Source organism: Phodopus roborovskii, unplaced genomic scaffold, assembly GCF_943737965.1.
Source record: "Phodopus roborovskii unplaced genomic scaffold, PHOROB, whole genome shotgun sequence".
In the NCBI taxonomy this organism is placed as follows: Eukaryota; Metazoa; Chordata; class Mammalia; order Rodentia; family Cricetidae; genus Phodopus; species Phodopus roborovskii.
In genome coordinates, this window is record NW_026126484.1 from 1,174,613 (window position 1) to 1,192,835 (window position 18,223).

The 18,223-nt window shown below is 38.8% G+C and overlaps 1 protein-coding gene and 1 pseudogene across 1 annotated transcript; both read left to right on the top strand.

Annotated features, from left to right (window-relative positions):
• Positions 1 to 689: 689 nt before the first annotated feature.
• On the top strand, positions 690 to 10,581 carry LOC127229626 (putative olfactory receptor 2W6). Its single transcript, XM_051194697.1, has 2 exons — positions 690 to 702; positions 9,641 to 10,581. Exons 1-2 carry the CDS (start codon positions 690 to 692, stop codon positions 10,579 to 10,581), a joined length of 954 nt encoding a protein of 317 aa, XP_051050654.1.
• A 4,650-nt stretch (positions 10,582 to 15,231) lies between these two features.
• Positions 15,232 to 15,578, top strand: LOC127229627 (40S ribosomal protein S26-like; annotated as a pseudogene).
• Positions 15,579 to 18,223: the final 2,645 nt, after the last annotated feature.

Genomic DNA, 18,223 nt, shown 5'->3' on the forward strand with positions numbered 1-18,223 from the left:
TCTACAAATGGCTTTTGGTAGAATGGTCATTTCACAAGACTAATTGTACCCATCCATGAGCATGGGTTGTCTTTCCATTTTCTAATATCTTCCTTGTCTCCTTCTTCAAGATTTGAAGTCCATATCCTACCTCCTTGATTAGATTTATGTCTAGATGTCTCATTTTTGAGGCTGTTGTGAATAGGAGTATATCCATGCTCTATATCTCACCTCACTTGGTGGTGGTGTGTGCCACCACTGCCCAGCTTCTATTGATGTGGCTAGCTTTACATTCTAATCCCTCCAGTAAGCTTTATTAAACAATAAAAAATATGTCACCACAAGCCCCCTTTTTTGCCTAGTACAAAATATAAAGCTATAACTAATATAAGAAAAACCATGTACAATATGCTGGGTGTTGTAGTCTGGGGTGGCATACATGGTCTCTTAGTGCCTGCAGCACATCTGTCCATGACCTTCTGGCTTTCAGAGTTTGCATTGAGAAGTCAGGTGTAATTCGGATAGGTCTGCCTTTATTTTTATTTATTTATTTATGTATTTATGTATTTATTTATTTATTTTATATAACCAAGTCTATATGTAGGGCAATGTCATCCAGTTGGGGTCATGTAGATCTGACAGGTCATGTGAAGTAGGGACTAGGGCTTCTCTCCTGTCTCTAGATTAAGGCAGTTATCCCTCCATGGGGGATGTGTACACAAAGTCCTTTTGTGCACCAGGGAGACATCCTGGTTCCACTGTTTGAGGTCCCTTAGACTGCTCAGTCCTTCTGGCTGAGACCCATATTCAGGGGGGCCTGAGTCAGTCCCATGCTGGCTTCCCAGCTATCAGTCTGGTGGCCCGTTAGCTCCTCCTTGTTCAGGTAAGTAGGTCTGCCTTTATATGTTACTTGGTCTTTTTCCTTTAGACCTCTTAATATTCTTTCTTTATTTTGTGTTTAGTGTTTGATTATTACATGGTGAGGGAATTTTTTTTTTTGGTTCAGTCTATTTGGTGTTCTGTAAGCTTTTTGTACCTTCATAGGGAAAGATTTCGTCTATTAGTTTGTTGAATATATTTTCTGTGCCTTTGAGCTGGACTTCTCCTTCTTCTATTCCCATTATTAGGTTTAGTCTCTTCATGGTGTTCTAGATTTCCTGAATGTTTTGTGTTAAGAATTTTTTTTGGCTTCAACATTTTCTTTGACCAATGAATCTATTTCCGCTATAGTATCTTCAACTCCTGAGATTCTTTCCATCTCTTGCATTCTGTTGGTTATGCTTACATCTGTAGTTCCTGTTCATTTACCCAGATTTTCCATTTCCAGCATTCCCTCGGTTTGTGTTTTCTTATTGCCTCTATTTCAATTTTCAAGTCATGAACTGCTTGCTTCATGTGTCTGATTTTTTTGGGGGGCTTTCTTTAAGAGGTTTGTGGATTTCTTCCATTTTTTTTGTTTGCTTTTTCCTCTATTTCTTTAAGGGGATTTTTCATTTCCTCTGTAAGGGTCTCTATCATCTTCATAAAGTTATACTTAAGGTCATTTTCTTCTTCTGCTACTTCTGGGTTAGGATGTTCAGGTCTTCCTGTTGTAAGGACCACTATGTTCTGGTGTTGCCATATTGCTCTTTAGGTTCTTGAATGTATTTTTACATTGGCGCCTACCCAATCTCTTCCTCTAGTTGGTGCAAGCTCTTGGTCCAATCTTTGCAGTCAGTATTCTGTGTGTCAGAGATCCTCTTTTGGACTGATCATTGCAGTTGCTGTCTCATAATTCTCTCTGTGTAGTTGGAGGACTCAGGAAGCTGCTGAGGTCATGGTGAATGGGGGAGGTATTTGGGGCCAGAGTGGAACTTGTAGATTCCAGGGTCTGATGGTATGGTGCTGCAGCAGCCTGCTTGCAGGAGGCTCTCCTGCTGCCCTGCTGGTGGAGGGGCCCCGGGGTTTGCCATATGGTCTAGTGCCTAGAGAATTGGCTGTCCAGCTGGGGGGCTGGTCACTTACCTCTTGGTCCTCTCTGTCCAGTCACAGTCTGTGACTCAGGGAGCTGCTGAGAACCTCAAGGTTGCATTCGATTCTCAAAAGTTGTACTTAGCTTTTCAGCAGCATTGCTTTAAATGAGCCAGTCATGTGAGATGTGAAGCCAAGCTCTAACCACTGAGAATGAAGCACAGGATTCCCTTAGGTTATGAATACAAACCCCAGCATGCTTGCTTGCTTGATATTTTTCCACCCCCAATTGCAGAAAAGGTGGTAGAGGTGGTCCCTGGGTTACAGCACAGGAGAATGAACGTGGCATTGGAGGATAACTGAGAGTTCTTGATCCATGCCTGTCCTGCAAACTGATCATCTCAAGAGCCTGAGCTGTGACTTCAGAGGGCTACAGACTTGCCATGGTCACTTCAGAGGTTGAGCAGCTTAAAGGCAGTATTGTCTTGAAGATTCAACCACCCAAAGAAACAAATGAAAAGTTTCTGCTTCATTTCCTTACTTATCCTGGACTTTATCTATTGTTATAATTGCCTCAGTCTTTGAAATAGGTCTGACTGCATAGTACTATTTGAATGAGAATGTGGTAAAAAGCTTCTTTTGGCATTTTAAAAGTTTTCTTATATACAGTGCATTACTGACATTCATCATGACTAATCTCTCTCCCCATTTGACTCACCACTACAGTCCTAGATTCTCCCTTTTGTGACCATAGCACCATCCATGTGATTACAACAGGTCAGAGAACCACTTTGCTATATCCATTTTGAGTGCTAGGGGAGATTCGAGGAACTACGTATGCACAATGGAACTCTTCTGTTTGTAAACACAAGGGTCATTATGCATGATTCAATCCCAAATATCAATGCTGGGGAATGGATAGAGGGACACACACACACACACAGAGACAGAGAGAGAGACAGAGAGAGAGACAAAGAGAGAGAATGTTAATTACCAGGGTTCAAATAACTGATCTCCTTGAACCAAAGTATTGTGGTATATGGTATCCTTTGGTGTATGTAAGCCCTTGGAAATGAAATCTGATAAACCATGTGATAACTTTGACTTAGAATGAGGATATATTCAAAGAGGACACACACACACACACACACACACGTACACACCCGAGACATCACTCTTCAAGGGATCCTGTTTTTTGATACATAGAGACTCTTCCAAGAATGTCACAGCTCCTATTTTGGAGGCTTTAGACAGGTATATCTAAGGGGTTTTATTTCTCAAGGCATTCAGATGCCACCCAAGACACTAACATATATAAGTGTGTCCAACATGGGGGAGGGCTTAGGCCCTACCCCAAATGATTTGACAGACTTTGATAATCCCTCATGAGGCCTCACCCTCCTAGGGGAATGGATGTGGGATGGGATGGGGGATTTGTGGGGGGGGCATGGGAGGATGGAAGGGAGAGGGAACTGGGATCAATATGTAAAATATGAAAAAAAAACTATTAAAAAAAGAAGAAAAAGTGTGTTCAACCACATTAGATTGGGTTACCAATTTGGCACACCAACAGATTTTATATAAAAAAATGTGCTACCCTGCTTATGTCCCCATATAAACTTGCATGATTAGAACTCACATAACATTTCAACTTTTGGTGCTTTTAAAACATCAATAAATATCACAATTTTAGGATTTAGGGCTTCTTTGACTGGAATGAAAAATATCTGCCCATGTGATATTGCTATAGAAATATAAGTCAGGATGATGGTCTTTGGCCCTTAAGGGATTCACACATCAAAGAGGGGTAAAGGCTCCTAAGAGTCTTCTTTTGAATTCTATATTAAGTTTTCAAAATGACCAATAAACTACCATAGGGAGACAAAGCAGCAAAAAAATCATATAACCCCCCCCCCCATTTTTATTTTTACCATATTTGTCATTTGGGTTTTTAATGAGCAAGATGTTGCTTAAGTCTGTGAATGTACATTAATACCTTTTCCTTGAAGAAATCTTGGTGTCCCACTCTTTTATCAGAATCCCACAACATTACAAGGCCACAGGTAGATACCATTTACACTATTTGCACTGGCAATAATTTAAAAGTCTATAATGCCATGTGCTGCAGAGTATGTAGATCAAAAGAATGCTCTCTTTGTAGTAAATGTAAGAAAACTAGAAAAATAGCTTGTAAAGTTTGCTCATAACACATTCCACAAAACCAGCAATTTCTATATTAGACACACATACAAAGACTTTCTTAACTGTGTGTTCAGTGAGACCTGTATATAATCATTCATTATGGAGCTATTCACATAAGCAGAAAACTATACAGTGTGTGAATGTCTATCAGCAATGGAAACTATAATAATAGCATGCTCACACAATGGACTGTGAACCACAGATAGACACAATACATTGAATCATACGGAAAATGTTAAGTTAAAGAAGAAAAATCTCCCAGCATATTTTCTTTGCTTAAATTAAAAGCGAATAGCTGGATGGTGGTGGCTCATCCCTTTAATCCCAGCACTCAGGAGGCAGAGGCAGGCAGAGCTCAGTGAGTTTGAGGCCAGTCTGATCTACAAAGTGAGTTTTAGGACAGCCAGGACTGTTACACAGAGAAACTCTGTCTTAAAAACAAAACAAAACCAACAAACACAAGTTAGGTTAAGAACACATGTTATTTAAACACTCCCACATGAATGTAGGGTGAGACATATTTTATTTTTTAAAGTGAGTGTCTAATGAACATGCTCCATCACTGTGATTCCCTAAGAGTCAGATAGGAATGAGGGGAAAGTGGGAAGACAGGAGGCTCTAAGCTCTTGTTAAATTTCCAGTCTTCAAGTTTGGGACAGCCTCAAGAATTTTCATCTGTGATTTTAATTCATTGACAATGAAACAAGGATGATGCAATTCATGCACTAACAATTATGATTACTTCATAAAAACATTAAGAGATCAATTATTTTCTTTCTGTAGTAGATGCAACACTTAGATAATAAGTTCTTCAATCTGATATACATTGATCAAAAGACATTTCAAATAGTGTTAATTTTTATAGCTAATATACTTCTAATTTCAATGTAAGCTTAATACAATACTAAGTATTTAAACCTATGAAATTAATTCCTTTTAATTAATAAATTTATTTTTATCATAAGATTATATAATGTAAAATGCTATATATTTTATATAAAATATAAATAATTATAACAAAATTAATAACATTTAATTTTATTAATAAAAACTGAAGCAAAGGATGAGATGAAACCATTGTCTTAAGGGAACCCTTCATAAAATTGCATTTTGGATAGGATCTGACTATAGTTACAGATTTCCTTAATCACCTCTGTGCAACACCAATCCCCTCGGGCCTAACCCACACCAACACAGTAGCCTTTAGAGTTGTACACAAGCACTTCTTCACCTTAGTTAAGTAGCCTTGAAATGCAAAAGAAACATCACAGTGCCCTCATGCAAAATGTAAGGTGTAATTATGAATAAGAAAATGCAATAAACAATTTCAAATATTGTACCAAAATATGGTTAGCCAAAACTGATTTACTGATTTTTCTATTGTGTTCAGATCTAATTTTAATCCAACATCCAAATTAGAAGATACTATTACTATTAAATCTTAGTCCAACTGTTGCTTTTAAGTAGGAATGGGTTTATGGGATGGATGTAAAGAAAGTTAAACTGATTTTATTTTTGGCACAAGAACTTTCTGTGTATCATTAATGAAAGGCGAGATCATCTTAGTGGGAACATACATACATTTGGACTAGAGAAAAGTGTGACAACTTCAAATTCTTCCTCTGGAAGCTTATTCTAATCATCCTGTCTTCTGGTGAGTATTGCTTGCTGCATCCAACAGACAACCCAGAACCAGGTCATAGACAGTGCAGGCCCAAGTTGAGCATACAAACAGAATTCTGAAAGGTGTAGAACATATATGTAATATGAACAATTGGAGATCTCTTAGGAAAGAAGATTAAAATTCAAAATTGAGAGTTGTATACTTTGAAGTTTCTGAATAATCTTCAGGCATCAAGCAGCATGCTAAGTTTTCTAGATTTATCCTGTCATTTAAGCCTCTTCCAAGCATTGAAGTGGATGAGGAAACCAAGAGTTACAAAAGCCAATTGTAGTAGATACATGGGTTTCCTGAAGCCAGGATTTTAATTCTTTTGACCTGAACCTTTTCTGCTTGGAGAGCAACATACATCTTGGTTTAGTATTAATAAATTAACACGTTTTTAAAGTATTAAGACAGTTTTAAAATTTTGCTATTTTTTCATCAGATCATTGTACATATCAAACTATGCCCATGTATGCTTAGTTCATTTATCTTAAAAATTATTGAATTTAGTTAGTGAAACAATACACTGTATTATTGGAAATTGAATATGCTAATGACAAATCAGCTTTGTTTTAAATGTAGCATGCCACTTTAGACCATCCATGTCTTTAGATACAGTGTTCTAAGCCTCATTTTTAGTATCATGCTCACTTTCATATTAAAGTTAAATAACATCCCAAATTTGCTAGTAAGAATGCTCAGGATCTTAAGTGATCCAAACTTTATTAAAAGCCAGTAAGATTTGCATCTGAAGATATTGGCATATGTTTTACATAGTTCTCTGCTGTAGGGTTGTCTTCTTTGATGTTGCCCTCACCTTTGAGTTCATGAATTCGAGCCATGGCTGAACCATGATGCCAAAACAAACTTGAAAATTCAAGGTCAGGCAGCAGAAGATACAAAAAGAGAAATCTAAGGGTTTATTTGATAATAACTTCTAAAGTTAAAAGAAACTTAAGATATATTTAATGTTTTTATTTACTTACATGTGCGCGTGCGCGCGTGCATATGTATTTGTGTGTGCCTGCATGTGTGTGTGTGTGTGTGTGTGTGTGTGTGTGTATGTGTCTATGTATGTGTGTGTCTCTCTATGTGTGATGCACATATTGAATAAGGCACAACTTCTGGGAGTTACTTCTCTCCTTTCACCCTGCCTTGGTTTTGATGATGGAACTCAGCTCTTCAGGCTCTCACGACAAGGGTCTTTTAACTGCTGGGCCATCTTGCTGCACCTCCAATTTTTGATTAAGCCAAATGAGCCAATATATACTTACATCCTTAACCTAAAAACATTAAAGGGAAGGTTCACCAGTAAGCATCATGTTAGTGCGTGGCTCAGGAAGAGTTATGATGAGTGAGGTGCAAAGAAGGCTTCCAGGGTGGCTGCACTGGTTTTGACTGAGTCCTAGCTACTAGACTGTTTATCTACTCAGCATCTTCCTTATTTGTTATTGTATTTGTCTTACTTATTCATTAAACCGTGTTAGATGTGAAGCTATGGTGAATAGACTACCTTTGGCGTTTCTTTTGGAGTTAAAAGAAAGAGTCAGTGTCTAAGTGTCACCAAAAACGGAGGCACCACTTAAAGGGAAAGCCTATTTCCTTGCCCTTGAGCTTACACATTAGGAGCTATTGAATGTCCTTTGGAAAGAATGTCTGTGCTGCAGAAGGCTGGAGTCAGAACTTTTGAAGTTTGTTTCTACTTTAGAAATCACGGCTTTTTAATTTTGAACATTCTCAACTTTAAGAAATCCAATGAACACAGGTAATTTGGAACCATAGTGTTTTGGGAGCTGAAGTCATCTCCTGATCCTACAGTTTCTTGGCACCTGTTCACTACTTGTTTATTATACTACACTTGTGCTTATTTTTGTGCACAGACATACATTTATATATTTTAGAAGCCAGGTTAAAACAATCAAGACATTTGAGTTTAGCTTTAAACCATCACGTAAAGCTAGTAGTGAAAAAGGTGAAGTGGGTCAGAAAGAATAGTGCTTGTTTGAAGTGTGGGTCCTTTAAAAATTAAACATAAACTCAGGTTCTAGAACTTTCATGAGTATTAGTGTTCAGAACTTCCCACTGACGAAGGGAATACTATAAAATCCACTTCACATACAAAGAGCTAAATTTTCAAACAGGTTAAATTACTATCCAGGAGCACAGTGTATGTACAGTTTATGGCTGGGATTCATCAGGGATGGTGGTTGCAATGCCTGAAACCCCAGCACTTGCAGCACTTGGGAGCTAAAGGCAAAGAGATACTGAATTCAAGGCCATCTCCTGCTACACAGCAGATTCAAAGTCAGCTTGTGCTATGAGAGATTCTCTCTCAAAAAGCATTCTCCACAAAAGAAAAAAAAAAAAAAAGAAAGAAAGAAAGGAAGAAAGAAAAAGAAGTTCATCGAAGCACTATGCTTGACTTCCTACTAACATACAAGCATCCTACTAATACAAAAACTCAGCTAAATTTACACTTTCATCCTAGGGAAAGCAACAGTTTAACTCCAAATAATTTGCAAATAAAACTCCCTTTTTATAATTAAAATATTTTTTATGCTCTAAGCTTTATACAATGATTTACTTGAGTTAATTTATCATCACATTATTTTAATGAAAACGAGGCTTTATTTTCATGCCCATAAGAATACTATATAGGTAAGAAACTCTAGGTTCTGAAGTTCATTACAAAAAAGCACTGCCAAAAAATATACTGAGTGACTAAACATTGCATGCATGTAAGGATATGTCACACAATTCAGAAATGGCAAGGTTGGTGAAAGTTTTATCCCTTATCTATTCTCTTTTGGAGGTAACCAGGTGATGGTTTTTCTTAACAGGCTCCAATGTAACCGGAAAGTGCACTTGCTATTGAATTTGATAAGATTGGCCGCACCACTGCTTGTTGTATGAACTGTCGCTTGCTGAATCATCTGCCTGCCTTTTTCTGTGGAGTGGGTGAGGGACCAGAAGCAGACAGTGCCTGTTGTTACATGTCTGCGATGGTCAAATGATTCTCAAACTAGTTCAATGTTTAATCCTGAAATAGATCCATAAAGTTGGGCAGGATATGTAGCATGACATTTTTAAGGTATTCAAAGTGGCACAGCCCATAAAGGTTAATTATTGGGTTATTTTTTGAGAAACAAAGACATACTATCAATGGCAACAACAAAAAGTGTAGCTGTGAACACCAAAGTTGATACAAAAAGCATAATATCCGAGACTGAATAGAGGAAAACTCAGAAGGAAGAGGTAGTGATGATATGATTATGATGGTTATAATGGCTGGGATGTAGGCATTTGTAAATGAACACAAGAAAAGGATTTATATTATCAAGTGGCAGAGCTTATAAAAACTTAAAAAACTTTTTGCTTGAAACTTAGTTCCTTTGATAAAGAAAAGATTTATCACCATCAAGTGATAAATGCCAAAATTCCAGGGGAAAATTTCAATTTTTTCCCCCATTCTATTCCAGGGTATGGTGGTTCAAGGCCAGCAAGGTAACATTGAGTCATGTATATACACACATACGTTGCATATATACATACATAATACATGTATTACATGTATTACATACATGGTATATAATGTCACTTTTATAGTTATGGCTTTGACACACAATCAAAACACTCAGTGTTTTGAGGTGATACTGCATATTAATGGTTTCCAATGATTTCTGATGTACAGGAGAAGCTCTTGTTATTGACAAATATTTTAAAATATGCTACAATAAGAAGATGCATGCAGATGGATGGATTTTAGACACTCATGGCAAAAGTCAGAGACTCTGAAATTATTTTTGGTTACTGTGGTATTGTCTTCTAGACTTTTTAAAGGAGCAATGGAAATAAATAGCTCAGGAGCAGACTTCATCCTTCTGGGATTTTCCAGTCGACCCCAATTAGAGCACGTCATTTCTGTCATTGTCTTCATCTTCTATGTTGTGACATTGGTAGGAAACACAACCATCATGGTAGTGTCCTATCTGGACTCTCAGCTCCATACTCCCATGTATTTCTTCTTATCTAATTTGTCTTTTGTGGACCTCTGTTATACTACTAGCATTGTCCCACAGATGCTGGTAAATCTATGGAGTTCAAAGAAGTCTATCACATATGGGGGGTGTGCACTCCAGTTCTTCTTTGCCTTGGACCTAGGAGCCACAGAATGTCTCCTCTTGGCTGTGATGGCCTATGACCGCTATGCTGCAGTCTGTCAACCTCTTCACTACACAGTAATAATGCACCCTGTTCTTTGCCAGAAGATGGTGCTGTCAGCCTGGTTGGGTGGTCTTGGCAGTGCCTTAATTCTTTGTTCCTTGACTTTGAAGTTGCCAAGGTGTGGGCATCGGGAAGTGGATAACTTTTTTTGTGAAATGCCAGCATTGATCAAGATGGCCTGTGTCTATTCCAGAGTAATTGAGGTTGTTGTGTTTACTCTTGGAGTTATATTTCTTTTAGTACCTCTATCACTAATCCTCATCTCCTATGGAGTTATTACTCAGGCTGTGATGAAGATCAAGTCAGCAACAAGGTGGAGAAAGGTCCTTAATACATGTGGTTCCCACCTCACAGTCGTAACGTTGTTTTATGGAACACTCATATATATGTACATGAAGCCACAGAATACCATATCCCATGAGGAAGGACAGTTTTTCACTCTTTTTTATACCATTGTCACCCCCAGTCTTAACCCTCTGATCTACACATTAAGAAACAAAGATGTAAAGAGTGCAGTGAAGAGAATTCTAGGAATAGACAAACATTCTGCCAAAGTGTGAGGTCAATAAAATATATATATATATATTCAGCCACATTGTGGGGAGCTAAAGAAACAGCAGCTTTTGTCAACGACAGCTTAATCAGTTGATTCCAGACCATCTCTCTGGCATTGGCTTAGTAGCTAGAATTTCTTAGGCACAATGTTAACTTTCACCAGGTTTAAGTTCTTGACTATGGATATAGATGCAATGAGACTAGATGCTTAATGTTCCTACTATGATGGAGTGTTTGTGTTGAAACTTGGAACCAGAGTAAAGCCTTCCTTCTTTTACATAATTTTTAAAACAAGCTTGTTTTACATATCAGTCACAGTTCCTGCACCCTCCTGTCCTCCTCTGTTCCCCCCACCAACCTCCATCGCATCCCCTTTCAGCTTTCCAGGAAGGGTAAGGCCTTCTATGGGGAGTCTTCAAAGTCTTATCATTTGGAGCAGGGCCTAGGCCCTCCCCCATGTGTTTAGGCTGAGAGAGTATCCCTCAATGTGGAATGGGCTCCCAAAGACCATTAGTATACTAGGGATAAATACTGATCTACAACCAGAGGCCCCATAGACTGCCCAGTCCTCCCAACTAACACCCACATTCAGGGGGTCTGGGTTGGTCCTATGCTGGTTTCCCAGCTATCAGACTGGGGCCCATGAGCTCCCCCTTGTTCAGGTCAGCAGTTTCTATGGGTTTCTCCAGCCTGATCTTGACCCCTTTGCTCATCACTCCTCCCTGTCTGCAACTGGATTCCAAGAGTTTGGCTCAGTTTTTAGCTGTGGGTGTTTGCTTCTGCTTCCATCAGCTACTAGATGAAGGCTATTGTATGGCATATAAGGTAGTCATCAATCTCATTATCAGGGAAAAATCCTTCTTTAAGCTGCTTTTGTCAGAAATTTTGTCAGAGCAATGAGAAAAGCAATTATTGTGAAGAGATAGGGAGGGGGAGAGAGAGATTCAGAGAGAGACAGAGATGAAGAGACACAGAGAGACAAAGAATCCAACAGAGAGAGGCAGACATACAGAGAGACAGAAAGGCAGAGACAGGCAGAGACAGACACACACACACACACACAGAGAAACAGAGACAAGGTGACAGAGAGACACAGAGAAGGTGAGACACGGAGAGATGGAGAGAGACAGCAGGCAGAGATAGACACATACAGAAAGACAGATACAGACAGAGACAGAAAGACAGAGAGAGACATACAGAGAGACAGAGAGAGAGAGGGAGAAAGAGGAACAAAGGAGTATCAGGAGGAGGTGGCTATCAACGAATATTAAAGCTTTTAACCCCTTCATATGAGTTTAAGTGCACACAGTAGCCATGTGAAAACAAAACAAAACAGGAATCATGTTTTAAGTTCTTGTCTGTTAATTGGGTTATCCAAAGATGGCACAAATACATCCATTTTTGTTGTTGTTACTGAAGGGAGACTAGCCCACTGGAGCATGGCTCTGGCAGGCATTTCCCTTTCCCCCCATTCCCTCTGCCTTGCTAAAATCTGTTACATTACATTCCTGAAGCTACCTACCTTTTTTGCCCACTTCCTCCCCCTGAGGTTACTACTGAGGTCCAGCAATCAGAAGCCCCTTTTGGTTCACCTAATTAACATGCTCAAGTAAAATTAAAGACCTCATTGTAGCATGGGGTTTCCTTCTTTACCTTTATAAACCACCATTTGCCTGTGCCTAGAGGCAATCTTTTGCCCCTCTGGGACAAATATCCCTGCCTTTTCCCCTTGTCTCCTCCTCCTCTCTCATTCCCTGTCCCTTTTATCACTGCATCCTAGCCCATTCTAACGCATACCTCCCCCTTTTCTTAAGAATGATGCCTGCAAGGTCATTTGCTGCTGTGTTCCTGCCTGAGTTAGAAAGCAGCCACTTTAACTTTTCTTCCCTGATGAATATAGGATCTCTCTGTGAAGACAGGTGTTTGCGTGTGTTTTGTTCTAATCCAGGGGCACCTTCAGTTACTGTTCTACTAATCCATCATTCCATGCTTGCAGTGCCAACTGAACAGTGGTTCTCACCTTGTGGCTTGCAACCCCTTTGTGAGTCTCATGTCAGATATTTATATTATGATTCGTAACAGTAGCAAAATTACAGTTATGAAGTAGCAATGAAATAATTATATGGTGTTGTGTGTGTGTGTGTGTGTGTGTGTGTGGTGTCACCACAACATAAGGAACCATTTTAAAAGCCTCAGCATTAGGAAGGTTGAGAACCACTGCAAAGAACATCTAGGGCCTATATTTTAGGCCCTTCTTCCTGAAAATTCTCAAAACTTAAAATTCTAAAAGTGAGTTTTAGAATTTAAAATTGTTGACACTTGTTCTCGTCAGCATCATGGTACCCCTATGGTGGTGCCATGGCTATAGTTCAGGACTTCAGTGCCAACAGCGTACCACATAAGAACAAATGGCATCAAGTCTCCGACTGGTTCATAGCTGTCCTGGTAAGGAGCAGTCACCTTCTGACTCTATTCTTGGCTTCGGAATCTCCTCGGTGTGGTATGGTCTGAGTGGCTGCTTTCAGGGTTGTTAGGATAAAGGCTTGGACATTGGTTCATCCATAAGTCATTGACTGGTCAGTTAAAGAAAAAGTAGTGAAAGGCAAAAGATTTATGCTATCTGAGGTGAGCACCAGAGCCTGAGCTGACAGAGAGGGTAAGTGTCCTAGTTCAAGCCTGGGGGTGGTGGTGGGAGGAGGCAGGCTGACTAGATTATGCAGAGATATTAGATGCGAGATGAGGTGTAGGGGTTGAGAATGGTAAGCAGAGGGGAAGATCAGCATTAGGCACAGTCACCAATCTGTGCCCTGGAATGAACTGTGCAGGGCCCAGCTATACAGACAGTCAGTTTTTCCTTTCCATTGAATCTTCCCCCCAACTTTTTTTCTACCCCTTTTTAAATGTGGACTTGCAAGATATACCCTAGAAATGTCAGGTTTGTCTCAGAAATGGTTAGAATCATGTTTAGGATAACATTATCATCTAGAAACACTTTTAAATAAGGCAACTGACACCAGAGAGCAAAGATTCTAGGACATTCCAATAAGGCAAGAGAGGCTAACGGGGTCTGGGGAATAAAACTTGTCCTGCAACCTGTAATCCCCACTGGCACAGAGCTCCATCTTGATGTTACTGTCTGTGACTCACCCACAAGGCTCGATGGCTTTACTGCCCCAGAGAAAAACATATTGGAGCTGTTGGGAGATTCAGGGCATGCACCAGTTTTGGGGGACCTCCGGAGCCCTGACTGGGGAGAGGCTGTCGAAAGCTTGCCTTCTACAAGAAGCCAGTGAGCAACGCAAGGCCACTTCACTGCTTTTTGCAGTGTTGGTCCAAGGAGAAAACATATCAACACCTTCTGGAAGATATTCAGTATGGCCACATTAGGAAATGTAACAAAGAGGCCAAGTGACAACCACCCATGCCCATCTTTCTGTCACTAGGTGTGGGGTTTAGTTTTAAATAGAGGACAAGGGTTATGCACAACTAAAGCAGTCCTGGTCAGGATGTGACACCAACCAGCATTATTGCCACTGCTTCTTTCTCCCACAAGGCTTGTGACAAGTTGTCAGAACAATGAAATCTCTCTGCAACACATATCCTGTGTTCTGTCTTAGCCTGTTGTATCAGGTACTGAGCTACTAAAACAAAACAAAACAAAAGAAACAAACAAAAATCCCAAAACAAACAAACAAAAACCCCCAAAACCCCAAAAAACAAAAAACAAAAACAAGCTATATCTTCAGGACTCATGGCAAAAAAATTCAAATAATATGAAATATCAAGGTAACATTTCTCCATCCCCCAAGTCCTTTAGAAATGTTCTCAAGTGAGAATTACCTAGATAACTCCAAACACAGATTTTAAATGAAGCATTATACACTTCACCAAAAAATTCAGAGTTTGGGTGGGGTGGTACATGACTTTAATACCAGTACTTGGAGGCAGAGACAGTGTATTTCTATGAGTTTGAGACCAGCTTGGTTGACATAATGAGTTCCAATCCAGCCGCAGCTACGTAGTGAGACTCTATCTCAGAAAGCAAACAACAAGAAATTCAATGAGTTTGAAGAAAACATGAAGAAATAGCTCAATGAATGTAAAGAGAAGAAAGTAAAAAGAACGATGCCCAAGAAAATACAAACATAAGGATGAGTGAAATGCTGAATACAAAACAGGATTTGGAAATAGAATTCAATAAAGAGGTAGAAATATTTAAGAAAACTCAAATGCAAACAAAGATGGAAACAAAAATTCAATAACCCAATCAATAGACAACTGAAGAGAAAGCTTTGCAAGTAGAATGGGTTAAGTAGAAGGTAGAATATTAGGACTTGGAGATATAATAGAGGAAATAGACCAGAGAAGAGTATGAATAGATTTAGAAAGGAGGACAGTAACCTGCATGAAAAGACCCAATCTTTGACTTATCATCTTAGATGAGGGAGAAGAATCCCAGTTCAATGCCACAGACCTTCAGAACATCAACAAAATCACAGAAGAAAACTTCCTCAAAGTAAGACACCCATACACATACAAGAAGCACACAGAACACCAAACAGATAAGACCAAAAAAAAAAAAAAAAAAAAAAGAAACTCTTCATAGTTAAAACATTAAAAAAAAAAAAAGGCTCTTTTCGGGTCTTGGCTCCAAGATGACCAAAAAAAGGAGAAACAACGGGCATGCCAAAAAGGGCTGCGGCCACGTGCAGCCAATTCGCTGCACAAACTGCCCCTAGAGCGTTCCCAAGGACAAGGCCATTAAGAAGTTCTTCATTTGAAATATTGTAGAGACCGCTGCTGTCAGGGATATACCGAAGCAAATGTCTTCAACACTTATGTGCTTGCCAAACTCTATGTCAAGCTGCATTACTGTGTGAGTTGTGCTGTTCATAACAAAGCAGTCAGGAATCGATCCTGTGAAGCCAGGAAGGACCGAAAATCTCCACCACGATTTAGACCAGCTGGTGCGGCGCCACAACCTCCACCAAAGCCCATGTAAAGAGATGGCTTCCTGAAGACAGAAGTAAAAAACAACTTGGAAAGATAAAATGGGACTTATACTTAAAAAAAAAAAACATTAAATATGAAGGGAAAAAAGAGTACTGAAATCTGCAAGAGAAAAATCATGAGTCACATATAAATGAAAACCCATCAGAGTAACAGATAATTCCTCATGGGAAATGAGAAAGCCAGAAGAACCCACAGAAATGTGCTACAAGTTCTAGAAGACCGTAATTGTTGACCTAGACTATTGAACCCAGAAAAACTGTCGTATTTGAAGAAGAAAGAGAAACTTTACTAAAACCCAAACAGGCTAACAAGATTCATGTCCATCAAACTGACTCCAAAGAGAATGCTGGTAACAAGACTTGCAATTGAGGAGATGAATAAGCATAGCCAAGAGGCCGTAGAAAGAAAACAAGCAAAGCATCGATCCCTGAAATACAAGTGTGACTAAGAACACAAACAAAAGACAGCAACAAAATGACTGCAATCAATATATACTTTTCAAAATTAACTTTAAATATTAATGGCCTTAATTCTCCAATGGATTTAAGAAACAAAATACATCCTTCTATTGTCTGCAAGAAATACATCTTAGCTTTAAAGACAGGAACTGCCCTAAAGTGAAAGGATGGGAAAAACACTTCAGTCAAAGGGAACCAGGAACAAGCAGGTACTGATATCCTAATATCAGTAGAGATAAGGGACCTTTTAGTCTACTCAAGAGGAGCAATCAACCAAAAAAGAGATTACCATCTTAAACATACATGCACCAAACTCTGGTGCACCCAGTTCCATAAAAAGCATATGACTGGAATTAAAGACACAGATTAACCATCAATCATTAGTAGTAGGTAATTTCAGTACTCCATTTTTCCCAGAATGCAGGCTATTTAGACAAAAAAAATAAACAGAGGAACATCAGAATTAAATATCAAATATTGAAAGAACTTAGCAGATATATTTAGAGTATTATACCCTATACTAAAACACCAAAACACACACCATAATAAATTCAGAAAAATTGAAATAACTCAAGGTATCCTATTTGACCACAAAGCAATAACACTTAAAAATTTAAAAATGAACATAAAACAACACAACAAAAAACCTCTAAGAAGGTCACAAACTTCTGAAAATTAAACAACTCATTACTAAATATTGAATGGGTTAAAGACAAAACTAAGAAGGAAAACAAAATTTTCTGAAACTAAACAAAAGTGAAAATACAACACAATCAAACCTTGGAAACACACTAATATCAGGTAAAGTCATACTTCTAATTACCTACATTAAAAAATCAGAAAGAGTATAGATAAATGAGTTAATTATTTAATTTAAGAATTTGGAAAAAAAAACCCCAAAACAAACCAAACCAAATCCAGTAGATGGCCAGAAATAATAAAAATCAGAGCAGAAATGAATGAAATGGAATTAAGGAAAACAATACAAAGAATCACCAAATCTAAGAGCTGGTTTTTAAAAGAAGATAAACAAAATTTTGCTCTAACTAACAAAAATAAAGAAATAAGACTTCAATGAACAGAATCAGGAATGAATAAGGAAATAGTATAATAGCAAAGAAATTTAGAATATTATAAATGAATAATTTAAAAACATGTACTCTATTAACTTGGAGGACTTAAAAGAAATTAGGTTATTGTTTTTATGCTAACTTAACACAAGCTAAGGCCTTTTCGGAAGAGGGAATCTTAATTGAGAAAATGCTTCCATAACACTGACCTGTAGGTAAGTCTGTAGTGCCTTTACTTGGTTGATGACTGGTATAGAAGGACCCAGCTCACTATGGATGGTGTCACTACTGGACCCCTCATTCTGGATAGTATAAGGAAACAAACTAAGGAAGGCAGGAGGAGCAAGCCAGGAAGCAGCATTCCTCTATAGCCTCTACTTAGTTCGTACCTCCAGGTTACAGCCCCGAGTCCTGTCTTGACTTCCTTTGATGATGGGCTGTGATGTGGAAGAGCAAGCAAAAATAAACACTTTACTCATCAAGCTGCTTTCAGTCATGGTGTTTTCTCATACCAATAGAAACCCTAACAGAAACTGGTACAACATCATGGAGTTTTGGTGTCAAAGACATGGTCATGTAATTTTTGGAGAATTATGGTAGCATTTGAACTTTGGGGCTAGAAAAGCCATTCAGTGCTCAGATCTCAGTGGGCTATCCCGTGGGAGCTTGGAGGATAAGACTATTGAGAGTGATTCCTAGTTTTTGAGGTTTCAGAGGGAAGCAATGACTCTGCTGTGGACATATGCTCAATATTTTGAATTAACAATCTGTTCTGGTCAGCTGTGGATAAAGAATCAATCAGGATTAATGAGAGACTAGAGCCAATAAAGTGAACTTTTGCTTTGCTGGTACAATAGATGCTGGGTAGCTAGAGCTGATAAATTAGCAGTGATTAAGAAGACAGCAGTATCATTAAGTGAAAAATTCTGGGACATGTTTACTCAGAAGCTGTTTGGAGGGGCAGAGCCTGCACCCCATGCCGGCAGTCAAACTAGATAATTGGTAAGAATCTCTCAGATGGTACTGGTTTTGAGGGCATGAAGTGGTCATGGAGAGCATGAGAGATTAGGACAGGATATTGTTGAATGCAGTCTCAGTTGAAGCAA